Source organism: Solanum tuberosum, unplaced genomic scaffold (assembly GCF_000226075.1).
Source record: "Solanum tuberosum cultivar DM 1-3 516 R44 unplaced genomic scaffold, SolTub_3.0 scf00015, whole genome shotgun sequence".
NCBI lineage: Eukaryota > Viridiplantae > Streptophyta > Magnoliopsida > Solanales > Solanaceae > Solanum > Solanum tuberosum.
The window spans coordinates 1,919,134-1,944,441 of NW_006238941.1; the positions used below are offsets into that span (position 1 = coordinate 1,919,134).

The 25,308-nt window shown below is 32.3% G+C and overlaps 1 protein-coding gene across 1 annotated transcript; it reads left to right on the forward strand.

The window, feature by feature from the left end:
* Nucleotides 1–6,428: 6,428 nt before the first annotated feature.
* LOC102592059 (importin-5-like) lies at nucleotides 6,429–17,804 on the forward strand. Its single transcript, XM_006340012.2, has 20 exons — nucleotides 6,429–7,763; nucleotides 8,499–8,702; nucleotides 9,475–9,579; nucleotides 9,675–9,740; nucleotides 9,825–9,989; nucleotides 10,240–10,314; nucleotides 10,392–10,546; nucleotides 12,149–12,284; nucleotides 12,371–12,440; nucleotides 12,547–12,674; nucleotides 12,786–12,842; nucleotides 13,926–14,111; nucleotides 14,233–14,325; nucleotides 14,431–14,516; nucleotides 14,600–14,666; nucleotides 14,756–14,822; nucleotides 14,938–15,074; nucleotides 15,963–16,054; nucleotides 16,860–16,926; nucleotides 17,219–17,804. The coding sequence occupies exons 1-20, from the start codon at nucleotides 6,549–6,551 to the stop codon at nucleotides 17,381–17,383; spliced, it is 3,336 nt and encodes a 1,111-aa protein (XP_006340074.1). The 5' UTR covers nucleotides 6,429–6,548; the 3' UTR covers nucleotides 17,384–17,804.
* Nucleotides 17,805–25,308: the final 7,504 nt, after the last annotated feature.

Here is a 25,308-nt window from a genome sequence, read left to right on the forward strand (position 1 = left end):
ACAATAATACAACAAATAACCACCTCCACCAAAGGTGGATCAAACCAATCAATAATAATTATATTAATACTAAGAGATCAAGCCATCTTACCACCCTTTTCAAAGGCCATAAGCCACAATACTCAATTCCATGCCAATTATACAATATTTATCAAGTTTGATCAACTTACCCTCTTTCCATGGCAATCTTCATCATCCTCATATTCCAACAATTAACAATACAATAACAATGATAATAACAACATTCAACTATACAAGCTAAGCTAAGCATAAGCCCCTAATCAACATGAAGACCAATTCACAATTTTGCCCATTCAAGGCTAACATCCCACATCCTTCAATTCAATAACAATTCTTAACAATTCAACATAGATAAATACATGTATGAACAGTCCACAACAATCTACACAATAATCGTCCATCAATTACACAAAATCAATACACCCACTTTAGGCCAAATTTAGAGAATTTGAGAAGACATGGGTTCATGGGGATTTCTTTCTAAAAACCATTAATAATTATTAATAACCATATAAATCATCATTTAAAATCTTTTTATGCAAGAACCCATGCTAGAATAAAAATTAGGACTTTAGAATTTTTGAAGAACTTTGAAAATACTTTGAATTAGCTCTTTGATTGAAAAAGGAATCAAAGATAAAGAGTCCCCATACCTCTAAGTTGAAAACCCACGAAAATTGAAGAAGAAGCACTCGAAATCTTCAACCCTAGCTCCAACTCCTCTTCTTCCTTGAGTTAGAGAGAAATATGGAGAGAGAAAGACTTTGGAAATTCTAATTTGAAGAATTTAGTTATAGCCCTCAATTAAATGATCTAATATACCTAAAATAATAAAAACAACTTAAAATAAATGCCCAAACATTTAATTAGCCAAGGGGTAAATTTACCAACCCTTTATACAAGTTTATCAACTACTAACACGCATGTGAAGCTCTAATTATCCTATTTCATTTTGAGGGTCGTTACAACAACGAGGACCTTCACGGTCTGTGGTACCTCACACGGGCCGTGGTAAGGCTCGTGAGACAGACCCCCAGAGCAGTAGCCACTGGCCAAGGACCACGACCAGTCCCACTGTTCGTGGTCCCTTTCACGGGCAGTGAAATTGGCCATGGTCAGCCTCGCCTGCAGTTTAAGTCAGGGGTCTTTTGGTCTTTTCCTATTTCGTTGGACCCTTAAACTACGTTGTTTTAACCCTAAACTACGTGATTTTGGTTAGTTTTAGCCTAGAAACATAACTAGAACTTACCTAAGCCAGATCTTTCATCAAAACTTAGAAAAATTAGAACGTAAGAGGAGAAAGAAGTCAAGAACCCTAGTTCAAGAACACAACAAGATTTCTATCAGTTCCAACCCTGAAATCGAAAGATTTGTCCATGGAATTAATCACCATGTATGTGGGATTTCACTAGTGGGTTCCTTTCGCCCATTAGGTCCCTAGAATTCAATCAATTTCTTGATTCCCTATTATTTATTTGACCTAGGGTTTCTAGAACTTCAGCAGATTATCATGAATAAGTTAAATTAATGTTCCAAATCAGATTATCATGTGATTACTTGGTTTCTAGCATAAATTTCAGAATCCTAGCTATGTAGTTCTTTAGTTCTTGAATTACACATGCTATGTCAGATATTTCAGTATTTCAGATATACATTCCTCAATTTTGAATGTGTCATTATCAGTATATTAATGTGCATTCTCAGTTTGCATGTCAGTTTTGAGCTATCTAGTATATTACAGTAATTCAGTCATAATATGTTAATTATTTAATCTATTGGGAGTAGCATAATACCGAGTTGGACTAGGGTCAGTCACCCATATAGTCCCAGAACTACAAGCCACGTAGGTTGTAAGTCCCCTCTGTGGGCATCATTTAGTGATAACGCCAGTCATGCCTTCCTCTCGATGTGGCGTATACATCGGACTCCACATTTAGCTCATGTTGTTTTATTATCGGTTATTAGTAGCTCCCACAGTTCAGTCAGACTCTATTGCATTGACCACATTTTCATTACAGTCAGTATTCAGTCTTAGCATGTTATAAATTTGGTCATTGAATCCAGTTAGTTTAGTATTCAGTATACATATCATGTTCAGATTATATCCTTGCTTTATTGCTTGTTCAATTATATGTCATTATTCAACTTTACTCTATCTTACATGCTCAGTACCTTTCAAGTACTGACGCATACTCTGCGCTACATCTTCTCGTGATGTAGGTTCAGGTTCTCAACTTCCAGATTACGCTTAGATCGGTTTCCAATCTCTAGTTCAACAGCATCAGTGGTGAGTCCTCATTCTTCGAGGACAATAGTCATGTTATCTTTCAGTTTTCAGTCTTTTAGTTTCAGTATTGCTAGATTTAGCTGGGGCATGTCCCAACACTTCTAGTCAGTTAGAGGCTATTTTCAGACACAGTTAGATTCAGCTTAGTATTTGAATTTGATATTTCTTTTGTATTAAACTCTCAGATTTGATATATTCAGTTTTAGTATATGGGTATTCCCCATCATTTCAGATTTACTTCATGATTAGCTTCCGCATAAGTTATTATTATTCTTAGTATGCTCATGTCATGCCAGCAGGGTTAGCTTCGGGTCACTTGTGATCCTAGGTCCCATGTCCGCGTCCAGGGGGTAACCTCGGGGAGTGACAAAATCTCCCACAGTATTATATTACTTTTATGTAATTGAGTTTTTATTGTATTTCTTTAAATACATTGAGTTGTCATTTATTGTTTTAAATGCTTTGTATAAACTGCACATTTATTGTTGTTTTTACTTTTCATTGAGTTGAGTTATTCATGAGTTGAGTAAAGCCAAGGTAAGTGTTCCTTTCAGATTCTTTTCAAGCTTACTTTATATTTTAGTATTCGCCTTGCATACTCGTACATTCAATGTACTGATGTCATTTGGCCTGCATCGTCTTATGATGCAGACACAGGTAACCAGGATCAGCATCCAGCGCCTCGTTGATCCATTTTAGCACTCAAAGTCAGTTGGTGAGCCTCCTAACTTTCCGGAGGATCCTTTTTATTGCTTTCAATATTTTAGTTCATTAGGATGTCGTGGGTCTTGTCCCGATGTCCATCTCAGTTGTTTAGAGGCTTCATAGATAGAGTTACTTGATTGATGTTAGTTCATGAGTCTTTACTTTTCCTTTTCAGTTAAGTTGAGACTTGATTTGCCACTTTGGCAGTGAATGTTATTTATTACATTCTAAGTTATTTATTGAGCAGTTTAGTTTATTCTTTTAAAGTCTATTTATCTTGAGTAAAGTCTTCCGCTGAGTAAGTAAGCCAAATCAAGGGTTCGCTTGGGGCCAACAATGGTTCTCGAGTGCCCGCCACCCCAGGGTGTAGGCTCGGGGCGTGACACATTATTTCACTAATAATGTATCTAATTCATGACAAATTATTTTTGTCTTAAAATTTATTGATTTTTGGACACAAAAAACTTTCATCTAAAAAAATTATGTTGTTACAATATTGACAAATTAGAGTTTGTAGTTAAATATAACAAGTTTTAGCTATAAAAAATTAGATTTAATTATGACATTTATTTTCGTCACTAGTAATATAAATAATTGGTGACAAAGATTTTATTGTCTCTAATCAATTTGTGATTTAGTGACAACAAAAAAAATTGTCAAGAAATATGTAAGGTGTTAAATAGCGATGACTTAAAATTTGTAGTGAATAATTCAACTATTTGCTACAAAAAAATTCATAGCTAAATACATTTTTTGGCTACAATTGTTCATAATTACAAGTGACAACTTACAAAAAGAATAATACAAGTGCTTAATAAGAAATAGACAAAGTCCATTCGTTAATTGGCGAGGAAAAATATTAAAACCAACGAATTCGGTCGATTTTGTAAAAATGAAAAAGTTCAATCATCATTTTTCTTAAATTACGCAATTATAAAATGCATCATTTGAAAAATACAATCCAAGTTATAAGTACTGTGAGTGGGGTACAGTTCAACCACTAGATCACTAATATTTGTTGGTTTAACACTTTTGTTTTTTATTTGATACACTTTCATCGATAAAGACGATAGAAAAAATAATTTCTCAAGTCTTGGTGCTAATTTTTGTTCGTGTCTATTGATTTGTGATTGGTAAACTGCATAGACTAAGTTGATCTATTTGCTTCTGTCTAAAAATATGTACATATTTAATAGTGATTAAACATACGTACGTAGAGCAACTATACAGAAATAACATCGACTTACAAACTTAGACTTTGCAAAGGTGTGAAATATTTCATGAATTTCTATTAACTTTTTTCATCAGTGTGAAAATTGAAATAAACTAAAAAATAAAAGCACAAATGAAAGAAATGAACCAACTAAGATTTCAAATATATTATGATGAATTACTATAGTTATGAGTATCGATGTCTATTTCAAACCAATTGATTTACTGATCGAATTGAACCAATTATTCAAAAAAAAAAAAAAATCGAAAGTTTAATTTTATATAAATTTATAATTGTACTGAATAATTTTAAATTTATAAAATAATAAATAAATGACAGAATCGTACTAATATATTTAAAGATATTTTAAAAAATATACAATTTAATTAAAATATAATCTACATTTGAACGAATTGTGGGTGGTAAATTTCACACATTTGTGTATGTGTATAAATAATCATATAATATATTATTTCTAGAGAAGTTAAATTTGAAAGAAGTGAATGAAGTTAAAAATAAAATAAAAATGAGAGACAAGAGAGAGTTGATCGGATGGTTAAGCACTCCTCACTTCTAACCTTAAAGGTTGTGAGTTTGAGTCCCCAAGAAAGCATAATGTGGGAGCTGCTGGGAGGGGTTAAAAAAATTGAGATGGGAGATAATAGAAAATTAACCTTTTTATAATAATAAATTTGTCTCTAATTAATATATTTAAGAACAAAATATTTTTTTGTATATAAAATATGGTCATTAGTGACGAAATTAGATTTTGTTCAACTAGGAAATAGTACATATAACTTTAGAGACAATTGATGTTGTCACTGATTGAAGTAAAATAATTAGCGACGATATAATTTTGTCAGTAGTAATAACTTTTTTAGTGAAAAAGCATACTATTAACTACAAAAAAAATATACTTTTTTACGATAAATAAATTTGTCACAAATGTTTAAGCATTTGGGGACGATTTTTCTTTTTTGTAGTTAATATAATACTTTTAGCGACAAAGCACTAAATCGTTTTTGTATACTTTTAGCGACACACATTTAGTGACGATTTATTTTTCGTCTCACAAGATTTTTAGTGACGAAATATGATTTATAAATGACGAAATTATTTGTCCCTGATAATCGAATTTTTCGTAGTGCACTTTGTTGGCATTGAACAAATCAACTCAAGTTTTTTTGATGGTATTCTTTAGTTTTGACACAATAAATAAACATTCCCTTTAACTTGGCCTCATCTGACATTTATACCCTTCAATTTTGGATGTGCATAAGCAGTCACTTAAATTTGTATAGAGTTGAGCAAGTAGATACATGTCTTACTTGATGTCCCACGTGACAATTCATGTCTTATGCGATATCCTACATGACGTTCTACGTGTATTATGCCCCATACGACACATATGTATACTTGTTCAACTTTATACAGTTTAAATGTTTATTTGTGCACACCCAAAGTTGAAGGTGAGAGTGTACATGCCAAACCGCCAGGACAAACCAAAGAGAGAGAAAATCTCAACTAATGGTTTGGTTTGATGTTGAAGAAAAATCGACCACTTTTTATTTTGATAATAGTAGAAAAAAGTCACACGGAGCCCAAATCAAAATGACATATATATATATAAATTAGTTTATAATTTTCAACGTTTTAGATATATTATTTTAAATTTAGGTTTGTAAGTATTATTTTTTTGTATTCAGATTGGAAGTAACAGTTACATTGTTATAAATTTTAGATCGAAAATAAACAATCTATTTTGTAAATATTTTGTTTTGTATTCAGTTTAATTATAACATTTAATCTTATGAATGTAGCATATTGAATGCTGACATTTCAACGAAAGTATTTTGTATTTATATGAACTTTATTTTTTGAAGATTTTTATTCGGTTAACGATTTTTAAGTTGTAATCTATCTCATAGGTAAGTGATTTTAATAACCGTGTAATTATATTTAATGAATAATCAAACCAACCCATGTACGTATATTCTTAGTTGGAGGGTAGGGTATAAAAGTGAGGAGATTAGAAAAAATATATTTATGTAACAATACCTTTATATTTTCTTTTAATTAATTTAATGAATAAAAAATTCAAACAACCCAAAACCCTCCCAATTCCCACTCTCTCCCTATTTCCGCGTATAAGGAGTGCGGCAGTGTGTATTTCACGCCTCTATATATTCATAGCGACACACAATTCCCTGTGTAAGAGAAAACCCCAATTTCACAAAAACACAGCCACCTTCTCTTCTCTTCTTCTTCAGCCATCTTCTCTACATCCATATCCACACATCCGCCTCTCTTTACTCATTCGCCATGGCTGCCGAGCAAGCTCAACTGGCTGCAATCCTTGGACCTGATTCAGCACCATTCGAAACCCTAATTTCACATCTCATGTCTGCTTCCAACGAGCAACGATCTCAAGCCGAGTCAATCTTCAATCTCATCAAGCAAAACGATCCTAATTCACTCGCTCTCAAGCTTGCTAATCTTCTCTCCTCTTCACCTCACCACGAAGCCCGTGCCATGTCCACAATCCTCCTCAGAAAGTTGCTTACCAGAGATGACTCTTTCATCTGGCCGCGCCTCACCGAGTCTACTCAGTCAGGTATCAAATCAGTCCTTCTCCGATGTATTCAACAGGAAGAATCAAAATCCATCATCAAGAAGCTTTGCGACACTATTTCCGAACTTGCTTCTTCAATTCTCCCCGAAAACAATTGGCCTGAGTTGTTACCGTTTATGTTTCAGTGTGTTACTTCAGACGTACCTAAATTACAGGAATCTGCCTTCTTGATCTTTGCTTTATTAGCTCAATATGTTGGGGAGATGTTAGTTCCTTACATTAAGGACTTGCATACAGTGTTTATGCAGACATTGAATAACTCGCCTAATCCTGATGTGAGGATTGCGGGTTTAAGTGCTGTGATTAATTTTATTCAGTGTTTATCAAGCTCAAATGACAGGGATAGATTTCAGGATCTATTGCCTGCAATGATGAAGACCTTGACCGAGGCTTTGAATAGTGGACAAGAGGCAACTGCACAAGAAGCCTTGGAGTTGTTGATTGAATTGGCGGGTACTGAGCCTAGGTTTTTGAGGAGGCAGCTTGTCGATGTGGTGGGTGCAATGTTGCAAATAGCCGAGGCCGAGAGTTTAGAAGAGGGGACAAGACATTTGGCTATTGAATTTGTTATTACGTTGGCCGAGGCTAGGGAAAGGGCTCCTGGAATGATGAGGAAATTGCCGCAGTTTATCAGTAGGCTGTTTGCCATTTTGATGAAAATGTTGCTGGATATCGATGATGAACCTGTCTGGCATAGTGCTGAAGTTGAGCACGAAGATGCAGGGGAAACAAGTAACTACAGTGTTGGTCAGGAGTGTTTGGATCGTTTGTCCATTGCGTTGGGTGGCAGTACAATTGTTCCTGTTGCGTCAGAGCAGTTGCCTCCTTACTTGGCTGCTCCCGAATGGCAAAAGCACCATGCTGCGCTCATTGCGCTTGCTCAGATTGCCGAAGGTTGTACAAAGGTACTAATGAATTTTCCATTTTTTTCTTTGTACTCTCTCGATTCAATTCAAGGTTATGTGAGAGTTTAGTTTGTTATGGAAAAATAGATTTTAAAATATAATTTTTAGCTGAATTCTGCAAATAGGCTGATGGGGATAATAAATCTTCCCACCTTGGATTACAAATGATGTTTATTCTTTTGTGTTACACCTTAAAGTGATAGAGGAAGAACATGCTAAAGTAAATATTAGTCTGATAGTGTCAGTTAAATTTTGAATAGTACAGTTAATATATGTATTGCTGAAATTGTAAAAGCTGTATATAAATTGAATTGTGTCAAACATTTTGGGATGCTCTATAATGGGCAGATGTCACATAGATTAGGGTGGAGGGAGTATTTATTGGGAGTGAATTTTGATGACTCTAGACTTATCTATATTGAACGTTGTAGCAAAGATTTGGTGCTTATTGCCGATTCATTTATTACTTGTTTCTGTTATCACTGTTGACTCTTATCTCATTTATTATTTCTGCTCATTGACCATTTTGGTTAATTTTACGAGAATCAACTAGCTTAACTGGGTTATTGGACTAGTGTTGGCTTGTGAACTGCTCATTGGTGCCAATTAAGCAAGTATTTATTTATGAGTTGAAGACTCTTCACTCAGCCATCTGTTCAATTTAAGTCTTGTTTGTTTGTTTTGTTTTGTTTGTTGATTTTAATCCCGCTGGTTTTCTTTTTTTTGCTGTAAAAGGTAATGATTAAGAATTTGGAGCAAGTCGTGAACATGGTTTTGAGCTGTTTCCAAGATCCTCATCCTCGAGTGAGATGGGCAGCTATTAATGCAATTGGCCAGTTGTCTACTGACTTGGGGCCTGATTTGCAAGTACAGTACCACAGCAGAGTACTGCCAGCATTGGCAACAGCTATGGATGATTTTCAAAATCCACGAGTACAGGTGTGTCATAATGGTTTGTGAACCCATTACAGATTCTATATCTTTGTCGAATGCCCCTCCTGAACAGTGCTGTAAGACGATGATGCTTAATACGAGAGCAATAAGTGCATTAACTTTTTACATTAATGCTTTCATCCGTGTTGGATTATTTGTTCTTGATTGTTGCCATATAAAGAAAGAACACAATGGGAATAAATAAGTCTAATAGATCACACCAATTAGTAGATAATGATATAGCTGTTTTTTTTTGTTACAGTTGCACTCGGTCTTTCTTTTCTCCTTTTCCCCCCTAAAAATTTCTGGTTCGCCACTTTTATGCCCTTGTACGGACAGAGTGATTCTTATAGACACCTCTAGTTTCTGGCGAACCCTTAGTTTGCCTTAAAAAGACAGGTTATACAGTGATGAAATGAAACAGGTGTGAATGGAGCAGAGCAGGCACTTAGGTTGAACCCTACATTATTTGGATTGAGCTGCAACTGATTGTTTTCACCTGTGGAAAGAATGATAAATTGCCTTATTATTTTATATGCGACTATAGTTGATCAAATCTTTGGTGAAACCAAATGTTTTTAGCACCTGATTAATCATTGGTGATGGTGAATTTTCTTAACTACAAAAGTTCTCTTCTTCTACTTTTCTGGGAACTTGTCTACACTTAACATATCATTATGCATTACTGTTGGTTATGGTGCTTTTGCATGTGATTGCTTGGTTTTGTTGTCAATGCAGCTAATTATGGGTTTCCCTTTTTCTTTTCCTTAATTCACAGGCACATGCTGCGTCAGCTGTCCTCAACTTCAGTGAGAACTGCACACCAGAAATTTTGACACCTTATTTGGATGGAATAGTTAGCAAACTACTTGTTCTTTTACAGGTAATCCACCCAAGATTATATGGTGTTGTATCATTTACTGCTGGGCAAATGACACTCATGCTTTCTTTTGCTCTTTGCTATTGTCTGAAATGCAGAACGGAAAACAAATGGTGCAAGAAGGAGCATTAACTGCTTTGGCTTCGGTGGCTGATTCATCACAGGTATTAACTTGTTACACTTTTTCTGCTTCCATTTATTTCAACTTCCATTTTGGACTAGAATTGCTAATAAATTACATTCAACAGGAGCACTTCCAGAAGTACTATGACGCTGTAATGCCATATTTGAAAACCATCCTGGTAAATGCGAATGATAAATCTAATCGCATGCTTCGAGCCAAAGCTATGGAGTGCATAAGCTTGGTTGGGATGGCTGTTGGAAAAGACAAATTCAGAGATGATGCTAAGCAGGTCAGCATGACAATACAGAACAATGTTGCGCAGTTTTAGTGAATAAGATTTTTATTTCACTTTTAATACCCATAGAAATAACGGACCTTCATTAATATATTCCACTCTGATCAGTTCAATTTTTATCACATTGCTTACACTTCTTTTTTTTCATGAAGTAAAGTTTATTGATGTATGCCAGCTAAAAGCTGAAGTACAGTACACCAAGAAAGAGTTTCTGCTTACAGTTAAACCTTTATTGCCTTAACAGGTTATGGAAGTGCTTATGTCACTACAAGGATCACAAATGGAGACAGATGACCCTACTACTAGTTATATGTTGCAGGTTTGGGTGCATTTCTTGATTCCACAGACACAATTTATCTCAACACTGTCATCACTATATTCTTGATATCATTGTAGGCATGGGCCAGGCTTTGCAAGTGCTTGGGACAGGATTTCCTGCCTTACATGAGTGTAGTCATGCCTCCTTTACTTCTGTCTGCTCAACTAAAGCCTGATGTGACCATATCATCCGCAGATTCAGACAATGAACTTGATGACTCAGATGATGACAGGTAAGATTTTCTCACTGAAGTTTGCCTTCTACCTTTAATTATGAAGTTCCTTGCTGATTGAGTTCCTCTCAGCTGGTGTTATTTGTCATTTTGAATTTTTATATTCTAGAGTTGGGTAAAAATTATGAAATTGGTGAAACATTTGGCACAGCTTTCAAGAAGAGAAAAACCTACTATTGTTTTTCCATGCCAGTTAAATTTGGCTAAATACGTAGATAGCCCTTAAACTTGCATGGAATGTCATTTAGACACCTTAACTTTAGCTGTGACCACACTGATAATGTGTCAATGGCCAATGAAATAAAGGACATGTCATATTAAAAAACATGTCATCCCATAAAATATCTCATTTGAAAAAAAATATATCTCCATCCCCTCACCCCCATTCGCTTCATCTTCTTCATCCTAAAATAGAACCCTTCCCTTAGTCATCTAGCCTTCAGAAATAGCAGCAACTTGGTGTCACAAGTTATGGAACATTACCAACAGTACCATCAAGAAAAAATGCAAGGCAACAACTACAGATCCATCACCAAGGTACTCCTTTTTGCTATCCGGCATAGAAATTTAAAACAAACCAAGGAGCATTGCTCTAATCTAGATGATTAAGAAACATGGACGAATTGGACAAGCTGAAATGACTTAATCACTGGGCGAACGTTGGACAAGGAGGAACCTAAATATGCAAAATGGTAAGCAAGAAAATGGAATCAAGTCTGCTGGGTCCAATCCCAGATAATCTTCTTAGTTCTCCACCATATGATACATATTTATTTAATAAAAAACAATTTTTTTGGGGTGGCTGGTTTACACTATGCTCTTTCACACTATTAATTACTTACCTGATAAGGACGAATTATCAGTAGTTGGAAAAAAAGGAAGAGGCTAAAATCAGAAACAAAAAGAAGATACTTGAAAAGCATTGCTGAAGGCTCCAGAAGACTCTGAGTTGAATACTGTAGTTGTTGGGACAAAAACATCAAATAATGGCAAGAGTGGGAGAATTAGGAATTTTCATTTTCTTAAGAAGAGAATGAGAAATTTATTAGCTGAATAAGAGGTGTGAAGCTATGTCTCTACACTCAAAACTGAGTATGATACACATGGTTTGCCACATCAGCATTTTGTATCCGAGGGACATTTCTCTTAACTAAAGTTGTTCAACTGGTCGTGGCTGAAGATAAGGTGTCTAAATGATAATCATGCTAAGTTTGAATGGCTATCTATGTATTTGGCCTAAATAGTTTGTATACATGTAGATCTTGTCCACATGGTCAGTCCCATGGTTAGTGTGGTATGTGTTGTGTCCATTCACATTGGTTTGTGGAAAACAAAGGGCACATGCCAAACCGGCATGTGCTTGTGTTGCATTTTGGATCAAACCGTCAATGTTTCTTATACAGTTCAGATAAGAGGGTAACTTCATTCTTACATTCAGAAGTTCTGACATGGAACAACTTTAACTGTATATTGTAAATGTCTATGACCTATTCCTTTTTTTTTTTTTTTTAATGGTATGAATTGTATGGGCTACGTAGTTGTGGTTATTGGTTACTCTATTGGAGTTTCTGTCATATCTTATTTAAGATTCATGTTTTGCAGCATGGAGACCATAACTCTTGGAGATAAAAGGATAGGCATCAAAACAAGCGTCTTAGAAGAGAAGGCTACAGCTTGTAATATGCTATGCTGCTATGCCGATGAACTGAAGGAAGGTTTCTATCCATGGATTGATCAGGTTTGGCATTTACAATCACTCACATATTCTTCAATACATGTTGAGTTAAATTGCATTTTAACAAGGGATATTAATGCATTAAATAGGTTGCTCCAACGTTAGTTCCACTTCTCAAATTCTATTTCCACGAAGAAGTCAGGAAAGCAGCCGTGTCTGGTGAGATTTCTTAGTTTTCTATACATTTCTTTGGGTTTCTTTAGTTCTTCAATTATTGATATTTTTCAGGAGAAGACTGATATTTTATTTTGTATTGGCTTTATAGCAATGCCAGAGCTGTTACGTTCTGCTAAACTGGCTGTAGAGAAAGGGATTGCTCAGGGCCGAAATGAGACCTATGTCAAGCAATTATCAGACTACATCATTCCAGCTTTGGTTGAAGCATTGCATAAGGTTGACCTCTCTAGTTATTTGTTGTCATGGTGTTCTTTCTTCTGTAGAAAGTGATTATTGTACATGTGTTGGGATTGAAAGTTCCCTGACATTTTGGTTGATCTCGTGCAGGAGCCTGATACAGAAATCTGTGCAAGTATGTTGGATGCATTGAATGAGTGTGTTCAGGTTGGTTAATCTTATAAGATTGTTGATTTCTTTTGATGCATTAACCGTTATAAGCTTGATTTATAAAACTATATTTCTTTTTAAGTGGTCAGTATGATGAAAAAGTCAGCCTCTGCAGCATTTGTTCTCATTGTGGTTGTTATATGGCCATTTTTGTTTACTGTTTGTAGTCATTTAAAATCTTTCTGTTGGCTTTATTACATGTACCTAATGAATAATGGTTCACATGGGAAATTAAATATTCATTTGTATGCAATAGTACTGCAACATGCATGATCAATTATCTTGTTAAAATATCTTTTATACATGGACTGGTGCACATTCTAATCTACAGAAGACCTTGATAGAGAACTTAGTGCAGGCAGCATATGTGACTCGCAGTTCTTTCAACTTGATATTAGATTGATGGAAAAAAGAGGCTTTATATCGTAGAGCCTCTCTGCCCTCACCCCCAATGTCCCGTTTCCAAATGAAAAGCAAATCTAGACAGCTCACTTGCCATTGAGGCTATGGTGTTTGAATGTTTCATTAGGTTCCATTTATCAAATTATATTATCACATTGGTTTAGTCAAAGCTAGAAGCGGAGTATTCAGGTGCATGCTAGCTGGCCCTCGAGATCAACAAGAACAACTGCTACTATGCCGTAGTCCCAATCACAGTCCCAATCAAGTTGTGATTGGCTATATGAATCCCCTCTTCTTCATTTAAGCTCATTTCATATCATTATCATACTAAACAAGTGCAAAACAAGTTAGATATCATTATATAATGGTGGCCTGGCCACCACCATTTAAAAAACAGCTAGAAATGGTTCTCTGTAGCTTAACAATTATTCAGAGAAGTAATAATGTGCTTGAAAAATTCATCAACTATTGAAGAGAAGTGGATTGCAGACTATCAAGGCATGAGAACTAGGAGACCCAGAGCATGAATTCCAGAAGTAATGACTAGAAACCTGTGAAATGATTTTTGAACTTGCATAGGGACTGAATGCATCTTGAAATATATGATTCTTTCAGTATTCCATTTGGGACATAAGATGTTTAATCTTACTAAGAATCTTGCTCTGCTGTTTTTTCCAGATCTCTGGACCACTCCTGGATGAAGGTCAGGTCCGAAGCATTGTGGATGAGATAAAACAGGTTATCACAGCCAGTTCAAGTAGGAAACGAGAACGTGCAGAGAGGGCTAAAGCTGAAGACTTCGATGCAGAGGAAAGTGAGTTGCTCAAGGAGGAAAATGAGCAAGAAGAAGAAGTTTTTGACCAAGTATGTTTAGCATAAGATTAAGTTCATAGATGAGTTGAAGTGGTGTATCTTGATAAAAATCTCAAATGCTGGAATCTATTATATGTCTGACTTCTCGAATCTCATTGTCTCTTTTGATCAGGTTGGTGAAATATTGGGCACATTGATTAAGACGTTCAAGGCAGTCTTCTTGCCATTCTTTGATGAACTGTCATCTTATCTAATGCCTATGTGGGTAAGGATCACCTCATGTAATTTGATACAACTCTCATCTTGTATGCTGTTTGCATTTCGTTGAATAACTCTATTTTTCCTTGATCTTTTTCCCACGTCCATCAAGGGCAAGGATAAAACAGCTGAAGAAAGGAGAATTGCAATTTGTATTTTTGATGACATTGCTGAGCAGTGCCGTGAAGCAGCTCTTAAGTAAGTCTATTTATTTGGCTTTATCTCAACCGAGCTGCCAGTATTCAAGTAATAATTTGGCTGTTTTTACCTGTGCAAAATAGGTATTATGACACATATCTTCCTTTCCTTTTGGAAGCATGCAATGACGAAAGCCCGGATGTCCGGCAGGTTTGTATATGTTTAATGGTTGTAGCATTTTTCAGACAAGTTGCACGTGCTGTTAGATTTATCTGAAATCCGAATAATGGTTTGTTCAGGCTGCTGTTTATGGACTTGGGGTATGTGCAGAATATGGGGGTTCTGTTATCAAACCTCTTGTTGGAGGTACAATATAGTTGACCATGGTGTTTAAACTATTCCTTTCTCACTATTTACTCAGATTTTCGATGGGGGTATTGTGTTCTTATCTCAATTTCATTTTATGACCCTAATTATTCAGAGGCTCTATCAAGGCTCAACGTAGTTATAGGGCATCCCAATGCTCTTCAACCTGAGAATGTTATGGCATATGATAATGCTGTTTCAGCACTGGGGAAGATATGTCAGTTTCATCGCGACAGTATTGACTCAGCCCAGGTATATTCTTCCACACCGAGCGTCTTTTTTGTGAGATTTGCTTGTATGTTCATAACTGTGATATGTCTTCGATGGAGTACTCAACTTTCAGTGCTTGCATCAAATCATAAAGAGTATAATTATTTCTTTTGTGATTTTCTCAAGTGCTTGTAACTCCTACCTTTATTTATCATCATACACAGATGGAGTTACTATACTGAATAATAACTATTGGACGGGCTGTAAAATGTTTTCATTAAAAACTCATATTGTTTTCCTTTTATATTGGAGTTGTGGAAGCAAATCTAGATCAATCATCAGTTTATCTTTGAATCTCTTTGGTCTTTAGCTTCTGTACTTTCCTGAGTATAAGTGCGCTTGCTTTTTTCAAGTCTGTCCTAGATTGTGCATGTGCTCGCATGTCAAAATTTATCTAACATATGTAGCCTTTGCACGTAGAGACTAGCTTTCTTCACCTCCATAACCAGAAAAGAATGTGTCACAGCAAATATATCAGCAAAAATCTCCTAATTTTCCTTTCCTCCCACTCTCTTCCCCCTGCAATCTAACACTATAACACTCCTCCTTTAGCTGAATTTTGATGTTTTAGCCACTTCCTCGACCTTCGAAATCACACTGCTTGCTGGCTTTGTTGTTGCAAATCTCAACTGTACCTTCTCCATCTTCTTCTTTTCCTCGAATAACGGAGACAAATTGAACCCCTCTGATAAATAAATGATATGAAAAGCTTTTGAAGATTTGATGTTTTTCACCTTTCCTACACAATCTTCATCTCCAACATGAGCAAATTCTGTCCTTAGTCCTCAAAGTCCTTGGCACGGACTTCATGAACCAATTAAGTACCCTGTTGTAATTGTTCAAAGTTCTTATTTTTATGACTTTTGTCAGGTTGTTCCTGCTTGGTTGAATTGCCTGCCTATAAAAGGTGACCTGATCGAGGCCAAGGTTGTTCATGATCAACTCTGTTCAATGGTTGAAAGGTATTATATGAGTTTTCTCTTTATCCTTTGGCCTTTTCTCTTGCCTTAGAGACGGTGGAAAGATCTGAATAGAGATCAACCTCTATTTTTCAAATTTTTATGAACAAGCCATGCATTTTCCAGCTATTGTTTTGGGTCTGTCAAACAGTATATTGTCCAACTTATTTTCAGCAATTTTCTGTTATGGGACTTTTGGCTTATTTTTGTCATTTTAATGTGCTTATAAGTTATAAGCACTTTTTGAATTTACCCAAATACTCCAAAAGTGCTTAAAATCTATTTTGACTTGAAAGCACTTAAAATAAGCCAATCCAAACGGGCACCTAGGCTGTTTATAGCAGTCCCAATGGAGCTATGTGAATTGTGATCATAGCAGAAAACGGGCACTTAGGCGGTTTATAACAGTTTGGTTGATCATATCTGCGATCAAGTTTGATTATGCAATGACAACAACTGCACCTTAATCCCAAGCTAGACGGATTCAGTTATGTGAATCCCAAGCTATTTCTTTCCAATATTTAGAAGGAGCCTGATATACCTTCTAATAAAGTGTGATTTTGTCAGCAACCCAGTTTATGTAACAGTTGAATGTTTCTTTGATCTTACCTTCTAATAAAGTGTGATTTTTGTCACTAACCCAGTGTATGTAACAGTTGAATATTTCTTTGATCTATGGGTGGTTGAGCTGAGTCATCTTGACATGTTTTGACATTCACCAATCTGCATTAATTCAAACTTGCTGACATATATGATGTTTTAATGTCTTATCTAGTCTTTACATATTACCATATTGTTCTGCTTGCAGGTCAGATGTAGATCTTCTGGGTCCTAACAATCAGTACCTTCCAAAAATTGTATCAGTTTTTGCTGAGGTGAGTTATTAAAGCTTCTTGTATAGGTCAAGTATCTTTGGTAAAATAAGGTAGCAGTCTTAAACCAGATTCCCCATGTTGAACCAGTGGTTGGATTGAAATTTCAAGTTGTGGTTCCTGCTCCCTGATCTCTTTATTTAGGGGCTCCAGTGAAATGCTTTTCTTCTCTTTTTCTTTTTGGGGTTCGTTTCCCCCCTCAAGTAACATGATTGTCCTTTTGAATTTCACTTGATCATATTGATTTTCATTTAACCATTGCCATTGTGTAAATGCGTATATGCTTGTTCTGTAGGTTCTATGTACTGGTAAGGACCTTGCTACTGAGCAAACAGCCAGTAGGATGATTAATCTGCTGAGGCAGCTTCAGCAAACATTACCACCAGCCACTCTGGCCTCAACATGGTCTTCCTTGCAGCCTCAGCAGCAGATAGCACTGCAATCCATTCTATCATCATAGGTGTTTTGGATCATGACAATCTCCAATGCAATGGAAGTTGCTAGGCTGAAGCTTGGTGGGTTTCAAATATTTGATTATTAATTCTTTCTTGCAAACATTATTCATTTGGGCTTTTGAGGTCATGCATCAGCCTGTTGTCACTTTGGATGAAGGAGTGAGCAAAGGCGGGAAACCCTTTCCTCTTTTTGTAGAGTGTGTATAGTAAAAGTGTTGCATTTGAGTCCTCCTTCAGTAAGGATAGGACTGTTGGTGATCACGGTTTGCTGAGTTTTTTTTTGTCATCAAATGAGTTTTAAGCTCAAGGGTCGTCAGGGAGACACTCTTGTCACAGTTTTGGTCCAGTCATATTGGAATTATTTACATTGTGGGATGGTACAAGGATTAAATTATAAATGGTGATTATTTGTTGCTTTGGTTGTGATCTTTTATTGCCTTAGGTCATGGTATCTTGTTTGGGATTTACTGCTGAATTTGTAAGTTTGATCCAAGCTGTGGACAATTTACCAGTTGCAGTGGCTACTAACGCTATGCAACACAGCAGCAGAACTGCAGAAGCTTTCTGCCTTTCTCTACTGTCTCTATTAATTAGTGTATTCATCCGTGCTTCTCTGGCTAATAAAAAGTTAAATATTAATCTTTAGAATTTTTTTAATTTATTTTGTAGGAAGAATGTTAAATGTGAACAACTTGTTTCAATCAGTACAAAATTCTCTAATCAGGCTTTTGTTTATTAACACGTGTTAATGACATTTATTTGTCCCAAGTTATAATTGTAACATGCAATTAGGAGGTTGATATTGGTAAATAGCATTCTTGATCTAACCAGCATGAACTCGTTAAATTACTATAATATTCCTAATTTAAGTTGTGACTTTTCTCAAAGAATTGTGATTTTTCGATGAGTTATGATTTTTTCAAAGAGTTGAGTCTTTTTTAAAGAGTGACTTTTCTAAAGAGCTATGATTTTTTCAATAAGTTGTGACTATTCGAAAGGGTTGTGACTTCTTGGAAAGGTTTTGACTTTTCAGATAAGACACAAAAAATATTTGTTCATACTATCCTTTGTTGATTATAAATAGAGGGGTTTCCTCTCATTTTTCACCTACAATTTTTTTAATCTCCTACACTTCTTCTTGCATTTAAAAAAAAAATTCGTGTAATTTATTGTTGTTGAGTGAGTGCGAAGTTTAGCGGAATATGAGGTATCACTATTTTGATGAAGTAAATTTTTCTATCCTAAGAGGGTATATTCCTTAACCTCGAGTACTTGCGGAAAATAATTATGATGATATAATAATTTCTTAACATGATGTAGTCTAAATTGATTTATTTTAGTTAACAATTTCTCTTGTGATGTAGATACATGATTCTGAATATCTTTTTCAAAAATTATTAAACTTCTCAAGAGTTAGAGAATTGTCACAATTAGTTTTTTTGATGCTCAAGACAAAAGAATGACATTATTTATCAATGTTACTTATGTAATTTAGATTGTCACAAAATTTGCTTCAAAATAGTTATTACTATATAAACACTGCCCTTTTGTTTTACCGATTTACCATTTCTTAATATTTAAGTATTTTTGACGAAGAAAAGTTTATATGCCTTGTAATAACGCCAGTTGAAGTTTGTATTAGTAGAATTTTTATTGTTATTAAACTTCTCTAAAATTAGAGAATTGTCACAATTTATTTTTTGATGCTCAAGACAAAAGAATGACATTATTTATCAATGTTACTTATGTAATTTAGATTGTCACAAAATTTGCTTCAAAATAGTTATTACTATATAAACATTGCCCTTTTATTTTACTAATTTACCATTTCTTAATATTTAAGTATTTTCGACGAAGAAAAATTTATATGACTTGTAATAACGCCAATTGAAGTTTGTATTAGTTTAATTTTTATTGTAGTCTAAATTCATTTGTTTTTGTTAACAATTTCTCTTGTGATGTAGATAGATGCTTCTGAATATCTTTTTTCAAAATTATTAAACTTCTCAAGAGTTAGAAAATTGTCACGATTTATTTTTTTGAATCCCAAGACAAAAGAATGAATTTATTTATCAATGTTACTTATGTGATTTAGATTGTCAGGATGTTTGCTTCGAAATAGTTATTACTATATAAACATTACCCTTTTGTTTTATAGATTTACTATTTCTTAATATTTCAATATTTTTGACGAAGAAAAGTTCATATGACTTATAATAAAGCCAGTGAAAATTTGTATTAGTTTAATTTTTATTGTAGTCTAAATTCATTCTCTTGTGATGTAGATATATTTTTCTGAATATTTTTGTCAAAAATTATTAAACTTCTCAAGAGCTAGAGAATTATCACGATTTGCTTTTTTGATGCTCAAGACAAAAGAATGACTTTATTTATCAATGTTACTTATGTGATTTAAATTGTCAGGAAGTTTGCTTTAATTTATTTTTTTTATCAGAACCTTAAAATTGTTATTACTATGTAAACATTGCTCGTTTGTATTACTATCTTACTATTTCTTAATATTTCCATATTTTTCGACGAAGAAAGTTCATATGAGTTCTAATAACGCCAGTGGAAGGCTATATTAGTTTAATTTTTAATATTTATTTAATATCTATTTTATGAGATATATATATTCATTAATCCAAATATATATATATATATATGATTAAATTGGGCCAAGGTGAAGAAAAAGGTGGTCTTACCTATGAATGTTTTCTCCAAATTTTGTCTCTATAATTTGTTAATCTTACCCCATCCATTGAGTAATTCATAATATTAAAACAATTGTTGTGAAGATTGATGAAGATGATAAATGTTCAAAGCAGCGTGGTGCTTCCCATGTTATTTCAGAAAAAAAGACTTGTTCTACTACCATCATTTTGTATACTATTTTTTTTTTTATTTCACAAGTCCTTGATATTATATTGTTTGTTTTGTTTGAAAATAAAGTCACAATTGTATTATCAAGTTAACAAGATCTTCTAACTTAAAAATATGTTATTTTAAAAAATTTCGAGTTTCTTTTTTTAAAAAAAACTCACAACAAATGTGAAAATATGTAAATATATTTGAATCATTTAAATTTATCATTAACAAAATAAATTTTATATTCAGTAATATGGAATAGACATTTTCATTTTGTTCCCACACTGAATTAAAATCTAATATTTATTAAAAAAAAAGTAACATTAATTAAAAGTCCTATTCATTTACGCAAGTACAAAATTTATTAGAAATTCATCTATGGCACATTAATTCTTTAGTTATAACATATAAATTCTCTTAGTTGTTACTAATTATTGCAAATGTTATTCACACTCTTTTACATTCTTTAGTTATAATATTATGAATTTTCATAGTTATTACATAAATTATTTCTATCTTTCATCTTTCCTTATTTTAACTTTTGACCAATAATTTTTCATATTATTAAACCCCCCTATATATGTGATAACACGGTGTTGTTATTTTTCCTTGGAAGAATCATGCTTGGTTGAATAAGTTGAAAATTGTTTACAAGTATATGAACTATATCTTTGTTGGGTGTAAGATAAGCATGTGATAATATATATGATTTCATAGATAGAATATATTCTTTAATTTTAATTTTTGATTTTTTCGGTAAAAAAAAAAGGAATTTTTTCTCAGTTAACTATAGACAGTCAGATAACTATCTTTGATTTATGTACACAGACACTCGAAAAGTCAATTATGAGATCCAACAAAACGAACACCTATTATGTTATAACTTATAAAATAAAAATTAATATACAAAAATAGTTATAAAAAATAAAATGTAGTTGTTATCCGCATGTTCATATGACATCTAAACAGATTAAGTGGAATACACGTGCAAAACACATCTGGTTGGATGACAAGAAAAATACACAACAAATATCGTCTATAAGGTAATATTAGTGAGATACGACTAATTACATGATTGAACCTCATCAAATTGAAATAAATATATACATTACTGCATTTAACTAATAAAAAATTTCATTAACCATCTTCATAGGTTCGTGTGAATATGAGATATATGTGCCGATCCACATTGAACATTCACAAAAGAATCTGCAATATTATTTTGTGCAAAACTTATTATTCAAATCTTCGCTTAAATTTTCTGAATTAATAATCGCGTGCAACGCACATGTCGAAAATCTAGTATATATATATATATGGGCAAATTTATGTATAAAAATTGGGTCACCGAAACCAGTGGTCATCCGACTAAACTCGATATATTACTTCTATAATTATTAAAGAATATATTAAATTAAAACTTGTGGAACCCATTCTCAAGATGGCTGGATGGTTCACTGGTATGATTGCGAGATTTCAACACGAAGGTCGCAGGTTCGATTCCAGCCAACCCTAATTTGCTTTAATTTATTTTTATTAACTAAAAACACGTTTTTCATTATAAAAAAAACAAACTAAATTCTGAAAGTTTTTAAGTCAAAGTCTTCAAAAGTTTCCTTCCCACCCACTTTTCAAGTTTCAAATTTCAACAATATTTCTCTTCTCTCTTCAAATTTATTTTTTATTTTCGGGAAGTACTAAATGGCCAGAAAATTTGGCTAGAAAATAAAAAAAACTAGAATATTTTTTTAATTTAAAATAAACTGATCTTTTTTCAAATTTTTAGTTAAAATGGATTAAAGTTAAAAGGGTAAAAATATTTAAAAAGTTAAAATAACATAGATAAAATATCATTCTGGCCAAAAAGATTTTTCCTTTATTTTCCACACAAAGAAGAAGCTTCAAGTCTCCAACTTCAAGTCAAGAATCTAGAGAAATCATCATTGTCAAAGTTTAATGTAATTTTAGTTTACGATTTGTCTTTTTAATAAACAAACTAACAAAATAATAATAATAAAAAAGATATATATATATATATATATATATCACTTTAATTTTAGGGTTTACATATAAAAAAATCTTGTCATTACTTATAATAGGAAATCATCAATAGCTAAATAATCGAGTACAATTGTAAACTGATGATATTTTTTGTGGTAATGTAATTTTTATGTATTTCTTGCTTAGTTATTGTTATTATAAATTTTTTGATCTTATCTTTAAAGTAATGGTGCACTCGTTTTCTTGAAATCCTGAATTCGACTCTCTCTCTATATATATATATAATGTGCATTTTAATATTCATATTTTTTAATTATAATTTTTAGTTATGCATCTAGGGTAATATGACAATATGACCTCTATTCATATTTATCTTTGTTGTCTTGACCTTTTTTTCTTTATTTAATTATTTATTTTTAATATCTCAAGATGATGGCTTTGGATGTTGAGGTTGAGAGAGAGAGAGAGTAATATAGTGATGCTAAAACATCCGATACCGAAAGAAAGACTAATGAAAAGTAATGACTCTTAAATGTGGTAATGAAATTGTTTGAAGATTTTTAACAAAAATAAATTATGCAAGAAGAAAGGGTAACGCGTATATAGTTTTAGAGTATTACATAATAAATTATCACTAAATCATTATATTAATGAACAATAACTTTTGGACTTTTAAAATTGAAAAATAGATGGATGATTAAGAAATAATTTTTAAGTTTTTTAATATCTATCTATATATAAAAGGAGAGGAAAAAACGCCACATGTCAGCGCCACAATTAATCTCAAAATTTCAGTATTTAAAAAGTCAATTTAAAAATAATAATAAGTTTTTTTTTAAAAAAATCCACATGTCAGCAATTACTAAAAAAACTGCATCTTTCTGTTCTTCAAAATTTTGATTTTAAAATATTTTTTAAAATGTAAATTTTTCCAGTTAAAAGCCAACTGTCAACAGCAAAAAATTAGGATTTAATATTTTTAAATAAATACACCGTTTCGGATATTTAATTAGTTCAAACTTTTTATTTAAACTTTACATTTTTATATTATTTTTTATTTAAATATGTCAAACATAAAACAAACTTCACAAACTGTATTTCTTTTAACATAACAAAATACTAATAACATTTTTTTTTCAAAAAAATAGTTAAGTAATCAATTATTACATTTAAAAAAAAACCATTTATTACATTTGAAGAAAAAAATTGAAAAAATATTAATCAATTCTTTCATTTAAAAATAATTTTAAAAAATTCTAAAAACAAGAATTTCCATCCTATTTTCTTTAACTAGTATACGTGCCCGCGCGTTGCGCGGATTATATCATAATTTTGATAAATTGTATAAATAACTAATTGAAATGCTTCTCCGAATAAATAACTACCTCACACTATCTCTATATAAAAACAATACAATATATAAACTTAGTTCATTTACTAAATTTTTTAACAATAATTATAATTATAAAATTATTTACTTTATTTATTTACAAATTAATAAAAATCACAAATATCCTCACATAATCCATATTATCCTTTTGTGTGCATTTTTTAAAAATCCTTTTATATGCATTTGTTTACTATTAATTTGAATCTTTTAATTTAGTGTATTACCTATTAATAGGAGGATATTAAATCATATTAACTTTAAAATTTTCATCTACTATATTGTTTCTCAATAAATAAATAATAATAGGATTATTGAATTCATATTCCTTCATCCTTTGTATAACAATTTTAACAAAGAGCTAGGGAGAACATTTATTGGTAACAATCAATCCAAAACATGATTTATGTGTCTAAATATAAATAATGACATTAAAACACTGTCACAATTTAAAATTTTAATCCACTTTCAACCCTAAATATCTAAAATAGAAATGTTTTGCACAAATCAAATGAATATTTTAAAAATATGTTGTTCGTAAATTAATATTTTATGGTTCGGTAAATTCTATAGGATTTGTTTTTATCAATATATCAATAAAATAGAATTTTTTTGCACAAATCAAATGAATATTTTTAAAATATGTTATACGTTATTCGTAAATTAATATTTTATGATTCAGTAAATTCTATAGGAATTGTTTTTATCAATATATTAATAATTTTTTGCCTATAAATATGATAAGAATACAAATATTATTATCCAAATAAATCCATAACTTAATAAAGCGATAGAACAATCTTGTTGAGTAGTTATCTAGAACTCAAACTCATTAAATTAAACCCACTTTTAAAATTGTATTCAATTATCTTGCAATACCTTCAAATTCAAAATAACTAATAATTGGTAAATTGTAAAAACGGTTTATAAATTTAAAAATAATGAAGAATAGTTATAAAGTTGAATATACTAATATGAATTTGTATAGATGGAATTATAAGATTCAATTTATAAGTATAATGGCTAATGCTTCTTCTATTGTTTGATTCCAGATTGTTGTCCTCAAAGTTTATTGATTGTCCAGAAATAAATTTATCTGAAAGTAAATTTTTAATCTCATTATAAAAGTTATTTGTTTGACTAAGCAACCTACAATCAGAAAAAGGAAATTAGCGTCCAATATATATGTAAAATCATTTCATGACAATCATAAATTCCAATAAAATAATTTACCATGCATAAAAACTTTTCTAATAAATAACACAAATTATTGATAGATTATAATCAAATCAAATCATATTAAAGTCTGATTGGTAAGCAAATTGAGCACATATATATTTATTTAAGTGTTGCCTCCATGAATAATGTATAACCAATGAACGAACATGATTGAAGATTGAACAAAAAAAAAAACTTGATTGAAGGATTGAAGAATAGGTGCAAAAGAATTTAGAGAATAAAATAGATTGAAATCTGGCTTTATCTAAAATAAAGTTAGTTGTTAATTCAAATTTTAAAAGATGAATCATAACTTCCCATTCAAATTCAAAATTCAAAAATTTAATAATATTTAGTTGAATACATTTTTTCCCTATTTAGTTGGATGCGTTTTTATTTTCTGTCTAGAATTAAAATTAATGCATTTTTTAAACAACTTTTGTAACCGTAGATTTT